This window comes from Cupressus sempervirens, chromosome 3 (assembly GCF_028749045.1).
Source record: "Cupressus sempervirens isolate cs-2001-9-10 chromosome 3, ASM2874904v1, whole genome shotgun sequence".
Classification (NCBI taxonomy): domain Eukaryota; kingdom Viridiplantae; phylum Streptophyta; class Pinopsida; order Cupressales; family Cupressaceae; genus Cupressus; species Cupressus sempervirens.
In genome coordinates, this window is record NC_143120.1 from 232,038,055 (window position 1) to 232,059,614 (window position 21,560).

Below are 21,560 nucleotides of genomic sequence, written 5' to 3' on the forward strand. Positions count from 1 at the left end.
GCTTATCATTCTAGCATTGTTTTATCGTGAAACTCCGAAGACCCTTCGTGAAATATATACAAGACATTTATTTACAAATACAGAAAGCCATAAAGTAAATCTCATTCTCATTTATAACCCAACACAAGAAGTTCAATTATTGCAGGAACGATACAGGGATTCAACTATATTTTGTTTAATTGTAATGTATCTACACAGAGCAAACATAATTAAAAAAACAGAAAATAAACGCATACCGGGCTTCCAAAGTGGCAATCTCCATCCCAGTCTAGTTGGACACGAGACCTTCAAACTCGCAATTTCTGGTCTCCTCCTCGCACAACAAAGTCCGCCCAAAATAAAAATTCCTGCCCTTTATCAGTCTCACTGTGGACACGAGTTTAACCATTCTTTTACGTTTCCAAATCCCTTTGGATTAGGATTCCGTACAGAAAGGTGCACATGTACGTATAGTATTTGTTTTTTTTGGAATCAATCAGAAAAGGTGTATTTATTGACACAGACTACCCAATCCTATTTTCCTCTCGCTAGTAGATTAGTAGTTGAGTTTGACTCAAAATCATATAGTTAAAACGTGATATTAATATCACAATTTGACTTGCTGTGGAAATTATCTTCTATTTATCAATTGATGAGCTTAAGGGGCTATTTTAATGAATGGTTCATAAGGCACAACACTTGGTGAAGGTTTTGCAAATGGAGTTGCAAGCTTTAGGTTTAACTATGGAGGAAACTCTGCAGTTAAGCGCGCTTAGGCTGGAGTAGTATTGGGATGGGTGACCTTTCAAAAAGTCTCGGTGCTTCATCCCTGTGAGCATCACCTAGATCCAATGAGTGCTAAGTGTTCCATTTATTCTAAGGAGACTTGGGAAGAGAGAATTTGTAGATTCTGCAATTCTGGGAAAGTGGAAATTGAACAACACTTTATTTTAGAACGTGAGGCCTACAAGAGTAGTAGAGATAAATTTTTGGATACTATATGTGACAATTCTTGGCATAACCTATTCAACAAAGAGTACATTGAGCAATTGGGTGGAATCGTCATCATCCTGCACAAGAAGCGAATAGTGCTACTTAAGTTTGCTTGAGTTGTCTTGCTATCCCATAGGCTATTTTTAGCCTCGTGGACATTAAAATTTTATCTATCTATCTACTCATGAAACATGGGTCAATGAGTTTGACTCAAAATCACACAATTAAATCCTAATATTAATATCACACAGATTAGTAGTTGTTATTATTTTTATTTTAAATATTATTTTTTAAGCATCGTAATCGGCTAATTCTAATTTGATTTGTAGTTATTATATCATATTTTAGAAAATTAAAATTAGGATAATTAATATTGATATTCTAGATTATTTTATTTAAGAATTATTTCATTTTAAATTGGAAAAATCTTAGAGGAAAGATGAAGTTTGATAATCATATTGTGTGGTTTACATTCGTCTCTTGGTGTGACCGCATTTGTTGACCATGTGATCGATGTTGACCACTATGTGGGTGAATGTGTTGCTTTTAATTAACTCTTCAACTTTTGAAGCATCTCCAAAGCCTCCAGACACTTTGTTGGTTCCATGGCCTAATGGCAGTCCAAAGGAAGAACACATTCATTGTTTCCCTTCTCAATCTAATCATGAATGGAGATAAGTAAATAGAGAAAACTTTATCAAAATCCAAGCACGATATTGTTCTAAGGTCAACAAGTAACTTGAGAAAGTATTATTGGCAGGAATAATCCCAAATATTTTTCCCCCACAAGTGAATGTCTTTCTTTTGTATAGGTCTTGTTTGGCATTTTGCTATATCACAAATTATGGGTTAACACTTAAAAGTAGGACATATTGCACATATCAAAGCCTAGTTTAGGATTGTTGGGTGTTTTATTTGTTAGTCCTACGGGATTAGATTGTTGAGAGGGGCGGTGGAATCAATAATCAACCGGTTAAGCAACTTTTCAACCTTCAAACCTTTATCACAAGAATAACGCAATAGCAACACATGGAAGCATTCAACACATAAACATCCACAAAATTGACACGGAGATTTTGGTATCATGAAAATCCAACTCGGGTGAAAAATCACGAGGGGATTAGTTCCCACAAATTGTGCACTTTCTGAAGTATGTCATGTGAGGAGCTTAACCCTATTATGAGTTACAGAGACATTGCTAGGTGTCACCATGTTGAGGAATTTACCTCTAGCCATGTTAGGATATTTACCTTGTTGGGAGTAGCCTAGTTAAAGGACTTTAAACACTAATTAAACTGTCGCCCAGTTAAAGGATTTATAACAAAGGACTTGTTAGGATCCACCTGGTTAAGAGATTTTCTTGTTGTAACTATTAGGGAACAACAAAAAGAATGATATATAGAATAGCACTACCTCTACTTGATCAGATTCATTGAATCTCAATCGCACTTCACAACATACTCAACTCTACCCTAGCTCGATCACAATTTGCACCCTTCATTGCACTTGCTTGACCATCATCGACAACAATAAATTGTTCAGCCTCCACCTTCAAGCCCACTACCTTAATCAAGCTCTAAGATTTGAAATTAGTATGTCTTTCAAGTATCTCACTTAGATCTAGTGCGTCATAAGATAAATCTTAAACCAAAAAATGCATTTCCAAGATTGCACCAACTAATTCATAGAATTTTGTGCCAAGAGGTCAAACACATTTTGATCAGGCGATTGCTTCCTCTATAATCTTCTCCATATGTTATCATCGAACAATGTGATGTCAAATCATCACCTCCAATCGTGAAAATATGTGACTAGATCGTGATTGACTCAACTAAATCAATCGCAACCTAAACATCAATTAGTGATCATCAATTTATTAACTATTGCTCAAGAACTTGATACATTTTCACATGTTTAGCTACTTTGCTAGTACTTCACTAATCATCTTTTCATTTTTTCATTATTTTTTCAATCACAATAGTGATTTGTAGTCATAACTATATCATCTTAACTATGTTGTTTTAACCATCCTGAGATCACTCCACTTGACTCATCGTAGATTTGACAAACCAATCAAATAACATGACACTTATCACTAATTATTCTAATAATTGCACTATCAATTCACCCTAGCATACCTTCACATTAACAGTAGCAGTCATACAATGAACCTTCAAAGGCACTTCTAATTCTCTCCTAATGATCACAACCACTGAAACCCATTGCAACATCTTTCTCATCATGTATAGGCTTGGCACATACTAGGAACACTAGGTCAATAGTTGGCATTAGTGACATCCCAATAATTGATCATCATGCAATAAAAATTGTATCATGACATTACTAGCATCACCCACCATCACAACATCAATTATGCCAACAATCCCCCCTTTGGCATTGATGGCAATACTTGTTAGACTTCTATACTCTTACTTTGTACACAAAATTGTTCATCAACCATAATCACTAGAAAATACAAAATGTTTCCATTTATGTCTTTCACCATTTCTTTAGATGTGTCCCCTTTTACTAGACTTCTATCTTTTCTAATTCATCGTACACATTCTCCTCTTTTGTCATTACATTATTCTATCCCTTTGATAGTAATGCCAAAGGCGCCAAACACACTTGATAACTACTCTACTACATTTGACTAACCAAAACTTACTACAACTACTCCCCTTAAGGAGTAGCCCCAAAACATCAATTCAAACACAAAAACATTCAATGAGTACATTTTAATTAATGCAACTACATCTTCTCCTAGTTCAACTTATGTGGGGGAATGATCCCTAGCCTACCTCTTCAATACTCAAATGTATCATTAGGTAATGGCTCAGTGAATATGTTTTCCACTTGATCCTTGGTTGACACATATTCCAACCTCACTTACTTTTTTTTAACATGTTCTCTAATAAAATGATACTTTATAGCTATATGCTTGGTCTTAGAGTGCATAACTAGGTTCTTTGAAATATTTATGGCACATGTATTGTCACAGTTGATAATCACTAGTTTAGTTACCTTCTCTTGAATTCCTTCTAGAATTTGTTTGATCTGTATTGCTTGTGTGCAATTGATTGCAATAACCACGTACCTAGCTTCAATGGTTAATTGAGATACACAATTCTTCATCTTGCTTGCCTAAGATACAAGCCTATTGCTGAGAAAGAATTCACTATCACTTGTTCTCTTTTGATCATCTACATTACCTTCCCAATCAACATCAACGATTACATTCAATGTGAAATCACCTTTATGTCCATACCATAGATCATAATCTTCAATCCCATTGAGATATATGGAATTCCCTTTACAAAAACAAGATGAGATTCTTTAGAATTAAAGGAAAATCTAGCCACTAACCCACTACTTGTACTGTTATATTTAGTCTATTGTAAACCACACATTGTAGCTTACCAATTATGGATCTATATAGTGTCCCATCCACCACTTTAGAGTCATCTTCCTTGGACATTTAATAATTGGTTATCATAGGAGACCAACCATTTTTTAATCTTCTAACCCAAAAGTCTTCAAGATCTCTTTCACATACTTGGTCTGACTTATGTAGATTCCATCTTTGAGTTGGCATATACATAATTTGATGAAGAACTTGATCTCACCAATCATGGACATTTCAAACTCCTTCTTTATCTCATCTGCAAATGTAATGCTCATCCTATCATTTCCTCAAAAAATGAATCATCTACAAATATTTCTACAATCAGTACCTTGTCATCACTTTTGACATTCAGATACATATTACCACTATCACTTATTCAAATGAAGCCAATCTTGATCAGTTATGAATGCAATCTTTCATACCATGTCCTTGGTGCTTGCTTCAATCCATATTAAATTTAATGTAGTTTGCACACCATGTTCGCACCTTTTGAGTTGGTAAAACCTTCACGTTGTTCAATGTATATTTCTTCTTCCAAGATATAGTTGAGAAATGTTAACTAAAAATCCATTTGATATACCTTGAATTCCTTGTAAGTAGAAAATGCAAGTAATATTCTACCCCTTCAAGTCTGGCCACATGTGCAAAAGTATTTTCATAGTCTAGGTCATTCTCTTATGCATACGCTTTGCACACTAGTCTTGCCTTGTTCCTAACTACTTCATCAGTCTCGTTCATCTTGTTTCTAAAAACCCACTTTGTATTAGTCACATGTTTTAGGCACTAATGTCTAGGTCTTGTTCTACTCCCCACTCTTCATCTTTCAATGTATCTTTTATTATTTTTGGTTCCAATTTAGACAACAACAAAGTACCTTCTCTTTCCTTTCTTCTTGTTAACATAGCAACATTTTTGTCACCAATGGTTTGATTAGGGAAATGATTAAATGTTACATACCTTGGTGACACTGGTTCTTCTCTAGGTGCTTCTTCAATTGCCAGAATTAGTTTCATCACATTCATTTGTTCCTCAATCATTTTTATTGTAGATTTCTTCCCCACTAGTTGCATATAGACAAACCCTTGATAGTCTTCGAGTTCTTTTTTGTTGGATTCATCATTCTACTCAGACCATTCATCAATCCTCGCATTTTTATTTTCTATTGTCTTGTTAGTTCTCTTGTTTAGACATTTGTATGCCTTGATTTTAGCAAAATGCCCAAGAATATTCCCTTGTCACTTTTTGAGTTAAGCTTAATTGAATAATCATCTCTCTTTATGTAGCACTTGCTTCCAAATACTTTAAAATAACTTATAGAGAGTGAATGACCATACCATAGCTCATAGGGATTTTTGTTTGTATCTTTCTTCAAGTGGACCCTATTTAATGTGTAGACTACAATACTCACCACTTTCTCCAAAATGTTTGACCAGTGACACCTTTCAACAACATTAATGTCCTTGCATAATCAAGGATGGACTTGTTTCTTCTTTTGATAATTCCATTCTACTAAGGTGTTCTAGGAGATCACATCGATCTTACAATTCCATGTTCTTCACAAAATGTAGTAAACTCTCCTCCTCTTTTTTATCCAAGGCATTTTATTCTATCTTTGAAGATGTTAAAGATGTGAAAAACTACAAATTTGCATTTTAGAAATACAACTCACATCATCCTAAAATATTCATCCACAAACAAAATGAAGTTTTTATCTCCATAATAAATCTAAGCTCCTATTGAGTCACTAGACCGATATGAACTATATCTAGTATTTCTTCTAAAGAATGACTTTTACATATGAAACTAGAACTAGTTAACTTTCCACATTACATTATATCATTTTACTGGGTTAGGCAAACCTCTCATTATCATCATTTTACTTAGTTTGATCAAGTTATGTCGTAACCATGAAAAAAAATCTTATGTCATAACCAACAATCTTCCACTCTAGCAATCAAACAATTATTAATAGTAGAATTCAGATGGAGTAAGTGACCTATGGTTTTTTCATTGGTAGTAATCACATCTATTTTCCCAATAATCGTACACACACCTCCATTAAAATCCAATTTGTATCCTTTGTTATTTAGGTAAGTGTTGGCCATTTTGCCCCTATTCAGTTCATCACAGAATACCTGATCTGAGAGACCTTCAAAGGGATGGAATCTTTCACATTGGGCTAACATATCAAATTTGTGGCTAACCCTTGTATTAACCCATTATGTTATTTTGCAAGTGGTCACTTTGGGAAGCCAGCAAAATAGAAAAACCCTTTCGCTATTTCATTGGGCTCTTCCATCATTTCATGTAGAAAATAGTGCTAACTGTTAGATTTAAGAGGTTTCTCCATCAACAATTGTGTTTTAATCACTCACTGGGAGATCTTTTGTTACATCTAAGTCATCATTCAAATAGAAATCTTCTACATCGATGGTTCACCTTTTTTTTGTAAGATCAAATATTTTTCACAATTAAACTCTACAGGTGTACATAGGTGAGTTAACACTCTGTGTTATCCCTTCCCACATTATTTGATAGTGACACAATTTGACTTCTTGCAACCATTATACATTACAAGGACTATCTATTTAATACAAAATGACTTCTTGAGCCCTGTAATGATGATGATAATGTCTCCCCATGCTCATTTAATATTTTTTGCAAAGGAATGATTGTTCTTTCAACTGTTGGATGCATTATTTTGGCCCTTTATGTCACTTCCATGGATCAAGTTGCAGTGAAAATCATATTTTTATCCGATTCTTCATGTTTTTTTACTCTGTAACCTCACCTCCACTGTGTTTGGAGTTTAAACTCAATGTGAAATCTGGGTTATGCATGCACCCCATAAAGACAAAGTTTGTAATTCTCTCGGGATCTATTTTTTTGGTCTTTTAATAGATTTCTCTTCTATAAATGTTGTTGCCTCTCTTCCAATAGAAATTATTGTTGTTCTATCCACTTTCAGTCAATTAAATTTGTGCAATGTATTATGCCTTATCTTTCTGGATGTATTTCAACATCTATAGTACTAGATGATTATGTTTATTTCTATCAATATATATGTTAAGTGAATATTTTAATTCCTTGCATGGTTATATTGATTCTAAACTTTTCTTTGGTGCTAAGGTTGATAAAGTACAAACACTGGTATAATTTTATGAGCTCTATTGAATTGTAGTACAAATATTGGAAGGAGTAGATCAAAAAAAATATTTGATACATCACCATTTTTCCCTTTAACACTTTAAATTTTGTAATCCTTCTCCATTTTCCTTCCAAGTCTTAGTTTACGTGCACCCTGATAGTGGAAAAGTCAACCTTCTCTGGAGATTTAATCTCTAATTTCAAATCCCACACTTTGAGATTGTTTCTATATTACACAAGGTTTCCTAGGGATATCGCATCAGGCAAGGTTATAGAGTTTTGTGTTAGGATGAATTCTTCACGATCTAAAGGATTTATGGTAGAAAACAATGAGACATTTGCAAAATAAAATTGATGCATTTTCACATGTTTGAGAAAAAAAAATCAAAACATTTTTGTTTTATGGTGCATTCTATTGAGAGGTTAGCCCGTGTCATTTGAAAATGGGGCTCTAAACCCACTTTACATATAAATGATATTTTTATTTTGTGCAATTATCAATTAAAACTCCACTTTTGAAGGATTTTTAACAAAACGTGCATTCTGGCCAAACAACTCTACAACATGCTTAAATGCTTAATAACTTGAGCTATATAGCTCTGTTTGGCATAAGATAACTTGAAATGAGTGGAATTTCAAGGACTATAATCCTAGGGGGGAAATAAGATTAAACATTTAACAAGAAAATAAGAAAAATAAAGAAAAAGACTTGAAGGCTGCCAAAAAATCAAGTGCTTGTAATGAGAGAAGAAAAAATACATCCTTAAAAGCATTTATATGATTAACTTGATGAAAACCTTCAAAAATAATGTTCTAAAGATGTGAAACTCATAAAAAATTAAGGGATGATGAATTACTCTTATGATGCATCACTTGAAATATCAAAGCTTAGAGGTAACATCTACAAACCCATGAGAAAATTACATAGGGTTATCTCAAATTTGTGATGTCAAAAATTGAGGACAACATCATCAATCCACCAATACCAAACTAAGATGTTTAAAATAGTTGCATATTTCTTTTCTTGGGAATAACCTTGACATAAGAAATATCATTGAACACTTTTGTTGTTTTCACTATACCAACGCCTTAATAATTTTTCCTCTTGTCATTACTCCACTACTTGCATTACCAATAATCTAATCATCAATAAAATTTAAATAAACATACCTTGGTGTTACCTATTCTTCTCTAGGTTCTTTAAGTGGAACATGAATTCCATTGTTAATTTCAAAGGATAGTTCTTGTTTTGCATTCTGATTTAATATTGATCTTTGACTTTTTCTTTCTTGATTTATATCATCATTTGAATCATGCTCAAAAGTTCTTTCTTGTACTTGAAATATATCATCAATTCTTACATTTGTAATTTTAAAATCTTTCTTATCCTTTAGTTATAAGATTTGTAAGCCTTGATTTTAATATAATATCCAAGAAATATACCTTCACCACTTCTAGGATCAAACTTCCCTATTTCATCATCTTTTTTGATATAACATTTGCTTCTAAAAATTCTGAAGTACTTAATAGTAGGTATATGACCAAACCAAAGTTCATAAGGTGTCTTACCCATGTCTTGTCTAATATGAAATATGTTCATCTAGTGTATACCGCAATACTTACTACTTCTCTCCATTTTGCATGTGTCACTCTACATTCAAGTGCATTGGTCTTACTTCCTCATAAACTATTATGTTTCTTTTATCTACTACTCCATTTTATTGTGGTGTTTTAGGGATTCATTGAATTGATTATATGTTACCTTAAATATTGATTAAATATTTTACCTTAAATTTTGATTAATTCTCAACTTTTTCTTTAAAGATCTTAAACTTTTGAAATTCTCCAGATTTCTCTCTTAAGAAAGAAAACAACATCATTCTAGAGTGAAATAATCAATGAAAAGAATAAAATACTTCTCACTATATAATGTTCTTGTCTTGGTAGGTCCACATAAGTTTTTTTGCACAATATCTAACTTTTCTAAAGTTTTCACACATCACGTTAGAAGGTTTCACAATCTTACCTATAAATCTCCGACTAGACTGGAATTACATACCTTCACTACATCATCAAATTTTGTATAACACATTATCATATGCCATAACTAACTATCATCAAATTTTACAATAAAACAACTTATCTTAGAGGGATTGAATTACAATACATTACCTATAGTCCTAGTACAAGCAATCGCATTCCCTTCTCTATCTTTGATTGAACATTTCTTACCAGTGAATTGTAAGTGATAACATGTCTCTACAAGCTATCCAACACTTAGCAAATTATGTTTCAATATAAAACATCATCAATGTTAGTCTTAGCATCAAGTGATATTGAAGCTTTCGCTTTTAGGAATTAGGTGTATTGTCACCAACTCTAACAATATCTCCATCATACTTTTCAACTCAACAATCATATCTTTATGACCTGCCATATGATGTAAACATCCACTATCTATAATCCAACCTTATTTAATTTCTCTCCATAATGAAACAAGTTATTTTTCTTCTTTAGCAGGACTTTCCTCTTTAATATAAATAAATCCCATTTCATCCTCATTATCACTATCTTCAAAGTTAATATCCTCACTCTCAATATAATCATCACTAACATAAAGACATTCTTTAGGAAGTTTTGACTTGTCAAGTCTAGGTTTAACCTCAGATTCTCTTGTAGAACATCTTGATGCAAAATGACCAATTTTCTTACATGTATGACAATGTATAGGTAGTTTTCCTTTAAATACTCCCTTACCTCTTTGTCTTATTTTCAAGATCAAAGCTTCAAGTTCATTAAACTTTATTTATCCTTCTTTAATTTATGCCCATTCACTTGCATACTCTCTAGGTTTCTATTAATGGTGCTCAAACTCTTAGTAAATACTCTTTTATCTATATGTACACTGGATTTAAATGCACTCTCAACTCTAGATAAAGAGTCCCTCAATCATCAATTTCAAAAGCTTGTAACTTACCACTTAATATATCCTTGTTAAAATTTTCAATGAGAGGAATGAATTCCTTAATTGCATCGACCTCACTCTCACTGGTTAGTGTTAAGGATATGATACTTTTGTTAACAACTTCATCTTATGCTATAATTTCTCCTATGCTCTTTATCCCTATTGCAATGTCAATAATCCTTGTACATATTCTCTAAAAGTTTCATCTTCCTACATTATAGAATTATGTAATCTTGTTTTCCATTTCAAAAACTTGCTTTCTTTTCATATTCATTGTCTTCATTTAACATTTCTAATTTATCCCAAATATCACTTGCTAGGTCAAGTTCCTTTTCCTCAAGGAACTTTGATTTAGATAGGGATCTTATCAATGCTTCCTTTACACTAATGGTGTATTGAAATAACTTATTTTCCTCATTAGTGCATGAATATGTTTCTCTTTCTTCTTTAACATTGGTTTTATCTCTATGATCAACCAGTAATCGATTCCCATATAGATCAAATAAGTTTTCGTATTGTTCTTACAATTGTCATTGTTAGCACCATCAAATTTAAGGCTCTCCTTGTAAGCCATTGTATATCTCCTCAAGATGCTAATCTTCCTTCTCAAATAGGACCTGCTACTCAAATACCAATTATTAAGAAGGAAAGTCCATACACAACTAAGAGAGGAGGGGGTGAATCAATTGTGAACAAGTATAATTAAATCCAAATTTACAAATATGATCACTGATAATTAAAACAATGATGCATAACAATAAGAAACCATACACCATAACACAATGGTTTATTGAATAGGGAAACCCTTGATTAGAGAAATAACCCTGGTGGGATGGTACCCACAAGATAATTACTAATATATATGTTCCTTGTGAAAGGATGTGACCCTATTAGGAGTCGAGTTTATTCAATACAATAATCTTTGTTAAAGGAAATATCATTGTGAAGAGACCTTGGATCCTTGTTAGAAGGTTCTAACCTTATTAAAGTCTGAAAAACAAGTAGATGCACTATCTAAGTGATCAAACAAAAGTGAAAGATAATACTTCCAGGATAACATATCCAATGGACATGAATTGATTGATTTGCAACTTACTTGCCAAACCGTTCCTTTGAAGTCCACTCAATCATCCAACATCATCTCTATTATGCTATATAATCCACCATCAAGGATCATGTTGGAACTCTAGGTTTTTGCAAAATCCAAAATTCCAAATACAGTACCAAAAGGAATGATCACTTTTACCTCATGTGTAAAGCGGTCAACTTCAAGTGACTTCAAAAGGAGACATGTGATATGGTGAATAGGAAACAAACAATTCACATTATTTGGAGGATCTAAAGTAATGCAAACTATTCCAACAATGATAAACAATTCCATAGAAATTGGTTAGAAAGATTTGAAGCGATAGAGCTCATAGGGGGGTGAAGAATATATATATATATATATATATATATATATATATATATATATATATATATATATATATATATATATATATATATATATATATATATATATATAAGTCATTCTATGATCTCCTCCAAAAATGCATTGTTATGAGTGAATCATATTTTTATATTTTAGGTCCAGATTTGAAGCCATTTTTTTGCAACAAATTATGTTTTCTACATCTAAAATGGTACCCAAACCTTTTCTCATGTTCATATAGCAAGTTTGTAACATTTTCATGCATTTTTGAGATGCCAACAACCTCAAAAACTCGAGAAATCTCTAAAAATGGCCCAACAATATTTGAAATTCAAAATAATGTTACAAATATTGGAAGTTAATGTTTGAAGCTATGAAAATGTCTCATACAAATGCATAAAACAAAAACAAAGATGAAAGGGCTGAAAAGAAGCTTCTGAAAGTTTTTCAATGAGGAATTATCATTTGAAGAAATCTCAATTGAAAAACAACAAGTCCATTCATTGCTTTAGCATGATAGGAATACCATAGTGTCACAAGATTGATATCCACTAAAACATCAACAAGACTACATGCTTTCATATTAGATTCTCACTATTTCATAGTGACTTCGAATTGGGCCAGCGAAATAGCAAGATCGAGTAAGAGTACGAATGAATTGTCATCCATGCTCAAGTACCATCAACCTTGTTTGAACATTGTCATTCGATTGGTACTGTAGTAACGATGAATTTAGGCCCCGTTTGGTTGCTGGAATATGAGTGGAATAGGAAAACGAAATTAGAATATGTTTTATATTCGTTGTTTGGTAAGCTCAATCGAAATTGGGAATAGGAAGACATATTCCAATTTTGCCCCTAAAATGAGCATATGTCTATGCCAAAAAATATCTGTTATTGGAATAGGCCATTTCCATTCCCATTCCGATTTTCCATTAAAAAATATTTTTTATTAAATATTTTTTTAAAATATTTTTTTTTTCGATTTTTTATTTTTATTTTTTTTGTACTTTTACTTTTTGAATTTTTTTTGTTAAATTTTTAAATTTTTTTTTTTTATAACATTTTTTACAATGATATCTATTTGTTTAAAAAAATGAAAATGAAAATGAATTAACTAAAAAAAAATAAATTGAAAAAAAAATTAGGAAAAATGTTTTTAAAAATAAAAAACTTAACCTTATTCCTATTCTATTTTTGTACAACCAAACAATAGATTAACATATTCCAGTCGAATTCCAAGTGCACCAAACATGATTGGAATTGTCTATTTCTATTCCCATTCCTCATTTCCATTCCCATTCCATTTTTCTATTCTAATTTTCTATTCCTATGCCAACAACCAAACAGGGCATTAATGTTCTCACTTTTAGCATATCAGGAAGTCTTGTGTTAGAGGATTACAAATATGCAAAATTTGCTATTACACAACGTAAGTATCCCAACCCCATCGAAATAGCAAAAAGGTAAGACAAAGGTAATTAATGTTTTCATTCAATAATCCTGTCTTATCTTTATTTGATAAAATTATTTTCAATAGGAAATACTTAAAAGTATAAATGGTAGATTTGATAAACCAATGAATATTTTATTTAATCATTTATATGTTATCCTATATATCTATTGCCAAATCAAGGAGCATGTGTGTAAGGTCCCCCAAGAAAGCTAAATATTGTTATTTCTCAAGGTAAGTGTGTCATGAGCTTCGAAATGTTGAAGGGTAGTTTGGGTTCAATATTAAGGTTTATTTACATATTTTTAAAATATTTTATGTTTTTAATATTTATTGAAAAGGATTTCACTCAAGGAACTAGAATAGTAAAATATATTATTCATGAGCATTTAAAGATTATAAGTAATGCTTTATTTTTAATATTATTTCATCTTTGTTTCATTCTTGAATCAATTGTTTCAAGGACATGAATGTGGAAGCAACGAGATTTATATCTTCTAGTATAATACCTTCAAATTAAATTTTTATTTATTTAAAGAAGGCATTTTAAAATTATTATCTCATTGCATCATAAAGAAAATGAATAAAATGCTTTATTACGTTAAAAATAAGATTTGAAATATATATATATATATATTTATAGGCAAGAGCCTAAAACACAATGGTAAATTGTGAGCCTCTTATCAAAGAGCTCTTGGTTTTGAATCTACTCATGATCGCACTTAATAAATTATAATAATTATTAATTACAACACATAATAATTAATCTTGGCTTCGGCCTCTTACTGATATATATATAGGAATACATTTTTTGGTAAGATATTATTATTTTTATTTAAATAAATGCTTATTGTTAGACAGTGTAAAAGATGACATGTTATTAAAATAAAAATGCTTATCCCTGAATATATAATTTTCAGAATAATTTCTAAAAATTTCTAACCATATATTTTTGGAAGCATGAGATTATAGATTATAAATCATTGATACATTTCCAATGTATATAAAGTTTTATCTCTAAAAGGGGGTATTAAGAATTATTGTTCCAAATTTAAACATATATTTTAGCATTTGGAATGGGAAATTTTTTTAGAGAAAAATATTACTAATCTCTCTTATTGAAATATTTGGGGAAGAAATATGAAAACATTTTCTCAGCACAAAAATCATTGAATCCTTTCCCTAAAATGTGAAGGTAATATCTTAAGGTAAAAATACATTTTGATAATATATCTTGTCAAAACAATGTATTTTCCAGTGTCATTTATTTCCCTAATCATGTCTATAGGCTTAATTGAATATTTTTCAAGTCTAAAATATTTTGGTCAAGACTTGTGTGCAGGAAAGATTACAAATCATTCCAAACAAACCAAAACTAAAGGTAAGACTCTAATTTATTTTTAAGTTAAAGTATCTCACAGAATTATTTTTTGCGCAATGTTTGTTCATTGAATAATTAATAACGAGGAATCATGAAAGCACTTTCTTAATGAAATAAAAGGGAGAGTAAAGAATCATCATTTGACTATCAAAGATTTATTTGAAACCAAAGGATGTGGCCTTTCAGAAGGCTGGCATTGATGACACAAAGCCTCAAGAATATTTATTTAATTCTAAACTTTTGCATTGTAATAAATGTGTTCAGTTGCATTTAGTTATAGGATAGGAAATGAGGTGATGGTTTGTAGCTTGCATACATCATTTCATCTTCAATAAAGGATATTGGGACCATTCGCAATAGATATAGCTTTTTTATAGTTTTCAACAAATATATCAGAGAGATTGATGACTTTGCAATTTGATTAGGTAATGGAACTAAACACAACTCAATTGTGATTATTTAATTTGACTCAATAAAATTACTCTATTTTATCTCAAATTTGGGAAATTGATGCTCAATATCTTGTATACTATGTTGTCCTCTTGGATCTAGAACTACTGTTTGATAGATTTGCACTCTTGATTATCAAATATTACATACAATGTGATGTGTCTCCAATTGGTCTCCTTTAGTTGGGGTTAAATTTATTTAGACTAAAGATTTATGTTTTAAGTTCTCTATTTGATTGTTGATGGTTTGTGTATGTTGTCTCCAAAAGAGTTTGATGATAAGTTCATGCAAGGTTGACTCGATTTGTGGTGTAGGAGCACTTCTAATACCTACCATTGCAAGCACATTGGGAGGATCAAACAAAAAGGGTTAGGATAGGATTTAGATCTAGAATCCAATGGTAGAAATAATGTCCAAGTTGTAAGGCAAGGAGACATTAAGTGTGTTATAAACCTGATTGTCTACCTTAGTCATTTTATGGGCAATTTCTAGGTAGAATAAGGATAAGATAGTCTAGAAGGTTAAATAATGGTTGCTTATTGATTTAAACCTTCTTAGAATCCTAGGTAGGGTCTAGGATTGAAGTTATTAAAGTTTGGAGACATTTGACAACTTTTGCAACAAGTTGTCAAAGTTGTAAATGTTGCGTAATGCAATTTTTGCGCAAAAATGCAACTTTTGAATCCCAACATTCACAACTGCCTTTATTGGTTGGAACTATTTGAGAATGGCATAAATAAGGTTGAGAAACCTTTCTCAACACATAAGATACGAATCTATTGTAATCATTGTTTTGAATCAATAGATTTCTATTGTTTTCCTATTAAAATTGCCTAAGAAACTACTCGTACAGAATTATACAGATTCATATGCAATTCTGGAATATTGAAAAAGTTGAAGAATATTATTATGAAGTATTTTCAAGTGGTTTTAGGCTTCAAAGACATATTGGTTAAGAGAAATCAAAATTTGATTGCTTGTTGACCGTAGGGAGGCCTGAACTAAGGTTTTGAGAGAAAATTCTCTTTCCTCAAGATTCCACCATGGGAAAAAGATAAGCCTTAGTGGAGAGAAGGGGGAGAGTATGTACATTAATATTTTTTGGGTCTCAGACTAGGAAGTAGAAGATGTTGAGCAAAAACATTGAAACCTCTAGATAGGCATCTAAATGTGACTGTCTAGTTTTGGGTTTTTGAGGCACAACTTGGCCTAAGGGTGGAATAGAACCATAGGAACTTGGACTTAGATTTTTTGAAATGTCCTTGAATTATTCCAATAGGATTGGTTGGAATATGTTTTGAACTTCTTTTACTTTCTTTGGAAAAGAGACCTAATTAGCCCTATTAGGCCTAAGAGAATTTTACAAACAATTTGAGTTGGGAGATTGGTCAAGATGTCTGAAGATGGCAAGGGTTGTTGATTTAAGGATCAAAGAGTTTGGAGGTGCTTGAGACTTTCTGTGGTGGAATTCCAAGAAGGTTTTCTTAACAAATCCTTAGTTTCTCCCTGTAGCCCTATTTGGAGTTTTAGGTGAGTAAGTTGATTTCCAAAGTAAATGGTTGACTTTCAAAGTTCATAGTTGATTTTCTAAAGTACATATTGGAAGGACTTGTGTATGATAACATTTGGAAACTACATCTAAGGTTGGAAGAAGGCCTGTTTCATCCCTGAAAACCTTGGCTTAAATTTTGTGTCTTGTTAGGCCTCAAGGAGGTGTCTAAAACTTTGAATTTGATCTAGTCTAAGGAGAGTGGGTATTGGGAATCACATAGTGGAGTCTGGTCTTGTATGGTTGTGAAACATTTGTCCAACTATAAGGGACACACCTTGGGTATATAGAAGGGGACTTTGCTCCAATTTGTGCAATATTAGATTATGGATTAGTCTTGCTTGATTCATTTGAGTCAATATACAATTGCAGTTTGTGAAGTTCTTTGCCTAGTTCATATTCATGCTATTTATCCTTTATCACTCATATTTCCAATTATCGTTTAAAAGAATTACAAAGCATTCAGTTCTATAGTATTGATTTCTCCTTGGAGGTTACTTGTCATTTTCAAGAGTATCACCTAAGAAGTCTGCAATAGTGAGTATTAGATCAGTTTGAAGAGTTAAGAACAAGTACACTCACTTAGGTTTTGTATGTCCTGAAGAGTAGGGGTATTTGGTCCTCAAAGGATCAAACCCATTCACTAGCCAATTTGTGTTGATTATCTTAGCATCAAGTGACAAGCTCATAGGATTTTAACAAGAACCAATAGATCACATCATATTTATCAAGAAATACAACTCATTAAATTATCAAACAAGGAAAACATCTTTCCTTTATACTCTTTACAAGTAATTAGGTTAGGCTATTAGGTCATCCCCAATATATAATTAGTTACATAGGACCATGCAAAGGCATACATGCCTTCATAAGCATCAATACAAAAATTAAATTAAGTTTTCCACATGTTACAATGCTAATATCACATTCTCCAATGATAAACCATGCACTAAAATAACAAAATCAACGACTAGTAAGATACAACACATGTTACACACTACTGAACTTTCTAGAATAATACAAATGTCTTTCACTCTTGGTAAGTGCACCAAGATGGTGTACAAAAAGGGGGTATAAGTGGACACCTTTATTTTTGAAATTAGGTAAACATGAACTTGGATGATACGTTTGAGGGCCATCCACTCAAAATGACAAAGTGTGTAAAACATATTAATTGGTAGAAAAGTACTCTGAATCTAATTTCTGAACTACTATTTTTTTACAAAATGGATAAGATTAAGTGGATCAAACCATGCACACATGAAAAATAGTTCCTGGTTTTTTAAAAATATAACATATATATTTTTTGTGTGCAACTCAAAAGACAATTATATTCGATATTTTGCAAATCCTTTTGGTAGGATGATAGTTAAGAGTGATATGTAGAATTTGTGTATTTTAAAAAATAAATTATGATGAGTATTTTTTAATGAATTATTGAACCGACTACATCCTAAAATATTTCTATATGTTCATGTGTTGAGCATAACTTGCGTCAAAATAATCGAAAATGGATTTATTTTTAAATTGTATAGAATCAAGTGTAGAGCAATAATATGTAATTTATTTTGATTTTGGTTAACTATATCAAAATTTATTTTTAAAAAGTAGACATATGTCTGCGAGGACTATCAAGGCATTGGTAAAAATAATTAAAGTTTACAATGTTAATATTCTCCAAAAATAGAAAAAAATCTATGGTTAGAAAGCTAAGAAGACGTGTAAGATTATGGTGGTGATTTTAGAGATACCTACTTTACCATTAGCAAACATGACGAAGGAAAAAACAAGAATTCATCTGAGAAGATGAAAAAATGTCAAAAGGGAAAAAATGGAGGGAAAACAATCTCTCAAGCCTTTGGGTCATGTCCCTAAGTTGTTACTAAGCCATAACACGATTGAGTTTCTAGGATTCAAATAAATCGATCAGGTTATGAAAATAAAAAAAGTTCATTAAAAACCCAATCGAGTTATGAAACTTGATCAAGTTTTGAAGAATTATAAATTTACTTGTTCAAAACCCAACCAGATTTTGAAGAACTAAAAGTAGGCTTTAGTTTAGACGTGTAACTTTCACATACAAAGTCTAATTGACTCCATAAAAAATGTGTTAGAAATCTATTAAAGAGCTCTACAACATTATGTAGATAAACCATTCCTATGAAATAAAATTTAAAATGCCATCAATTTGAATTAAGTATGGTCTATTAAAATAGGTAGTCATTATTTCCCAAATATGCAACCAATAGGTAAACACAAATGCTAATATAATTTTAAAAATATCTATCTAAAACAACATTCACACACTCAATAACTAGCTAATTAACTCCTAAGATATCTAGTTCTTACTAATTCCTAACCTCTTGCATTCTCTCACCAACTCCCAACCCCTCTTTCTCTCTCTAACTTGTTACCCATAAGCTATGTCTCTCTCTAAGTAGCCCTTAACCCCACTCTCTATCACTAACCCCTAAAAACCCCCTCTCTCTCTCTCTCTCTCACACACACACACACACACACACACACAAATGAAAATAAAAATACTAAGTTCTCTTAATCTCTCACTAATTTATAACCCCCTCCCTCTCTTATACATACACTCCCAATCTCTCTCTCTCACTAACTCCTAACCTTCTCATTCTCTCACTAAATAACAACCTCTCTAACTACCTCCTAACCCCCCACCAACTCTCTCTCTCTCTCTCTCTCTCTCGTGCGCGCGTGCGCACTTGCGCGCATGTGCGTGCATACACACACACACACACACACACACACACACACACACACACACACACACAAACTCCTAGGAATTATCTATTACTAAAATCTAATCTCTCACATTCTCTCATGAACTAATAAAATATCTCTCTAATTCGTAACACTTAACTTCTGTTAGTTTGTGGTGATTAATCAGGGAAGTACTGTACATACTCTATAAAAATTTTGGGACTATTTTATTGATATTTTTGGACCAACATATGGTAACTAATTTTAACCCTAAAGCAATAAAAATACTTATATATAATGGCTTAGGGTTAGGGATTTGATAAGGTGTGATACAATAATTTCTTCTTGTGGTGGTATTGAGCTATAAGGGATTATAGATTGTAATCACTGAATAATAATAATAATATTTGACTCACTATTTGGTGGAAGTAGCCCAAGGATTGGGTGAACCACATTAGATCTTGGTGTCTTGTGTTCTTATCTATGTGATTTATTATTTTATGAAATTGGTTATATTTGCATGTAATTGTTATTTCCTGTCCATATTTAATCCTAATAAGTGGTATCAAAGCCAGAGTGTCCTCATTTTTTTAATCTATCCTCTACAGGAAGGTTTCATGGTTGAGTAGGAGTCTCAATGTTAAGTGGGAGTAATGGTATATGAGAGTAAGCTCAAGGTTGAGAAGTTTAATGGGTAAGACATTTAGTTATAGAAAATACAAATGGAGGACTATCCTTATCAGAAGGATTTATGGTAGTCATTGGAAGGAAAAGCCAAGAAACAAGGAACTTTGATAGATGACAAGTGAGAAATTTTGGATAGAAAGGCACTTGGAAGTATTTGATTATGCTTGGCACAATCAATGACATCTAACATTACAAATACAAAGATGATGGAAGCATTGATGCAAACCCTAGAAAAATTGTATGAAAAGTCCTCTGTTCCAAACAAAGTATTTCTCATGACGTGTTTATTTAATATGAAGATGATAGAAGTTGGATATGTTGTAGATTATTTAAATGAGTTTAATATGGTTACTAGTCATTTATCTTCGATGAATGTTAATTTTGATGAAGAAATTAGGGCTCTCTTGATTTTGTGTTCTTTATCTAAAAGTTGGAATGGCTTGGTAATGTAATGGTTGTGAGTAATCTTGTTTATGGATCTAATGCCCTAAAATTTGATGATGTGATTGGTGTTATTTTTAGTGAGGAAACTTGTAGGAAAATCTTAGGTGGATCTACATTAGGAAGTGCTTTAAACACACAAAGCAGAGGCAAAATGACTGAGAGAGGAAGTAATTCTTGAATTCATGGGAAATTAAAAGTAAAATAAAAGGGGAAGAGGTCTCAATCTAGAGGACCAAGAGATTTTTGGTATTGTGGGAAACTAGGGCATAAGAAGAAAGATTACTAAACTCAAAAGAAAAATGAAGGAGATTACTAAACTCGAAACAAAAATGAAGTAGACAAACAAGATGGAAACAAGGAGGCAAATGTGGTATGTAACAAATCCAAAGAGGATGTTTTGCTTCTTTCTTTAGAAAGTGTTGATGATTATTGGGTTTTAGATTCAAGAGCTTCATTTCATTCTACTCCCCATAGAAGTTATTTCCTAGATTATGTCCAAGGGGATTGTGGGCTTGTTTATTTGGGGGATAATGAACCTTGTCAGATTTTTGGAAAGAGAAAAATTAAGATTAAGTTGCAGAATGGGAATCACTATCTACTGCAAGAGGTAAGACATGTTCCAAGGTTGAGTAGGAATTTAATTTCAACAGATCAACTGGGTGATGAGGGTTGTGTAGTTACTTTTAATGACAAAAATTGGAAGGTTTCAAAAGGTTCCCTTTTAGTAGAAAAAGGTGTGAAAGTAGGCACCTTATATCTCTGTATAGGTCATATTGTTCCTTCTACTTTAATTGTTTAAGAAAAAAATGAATGTTCCGAAACAATTGTTGCAGTTGAGTAGGGAGAACAAACAATTGTTGTATATTTTGATACAACGCTATGGCACAACAGACTTGGGCACATGAGTGAGAAAGGTATATAATTATTTTATTCAAAGAATGTTTTACT

At 32.0% G+C, this 21,560-nt stretch overlaps 1 protein-coding gene across 1 annotated transcript in view; it reads right to left on the reverse strand.

Annotated features, from left to right (window-relative positions):
• LOC149565700 (transducin family protein / WD-40 repeat family protein) overlaps positions 1-413 on the reverse strand; it is an 84,196-nt gene extending 83,783 nt beyond the window's left edge. Inside the window, exon 1 of the mRNA XM_089819198.1 lies at positions 237-413. Within this exon, the coding sequence (XP_089675324.1) occupies positions 237-262 (26 nt within the window). The 5' untranslated portion in view covers positions 263-413. The remainder of the gene's footprint in view (positions 1-236) is intronic.
• Positions 414-21,560: the final 21,147 nt, after the last annotated feature.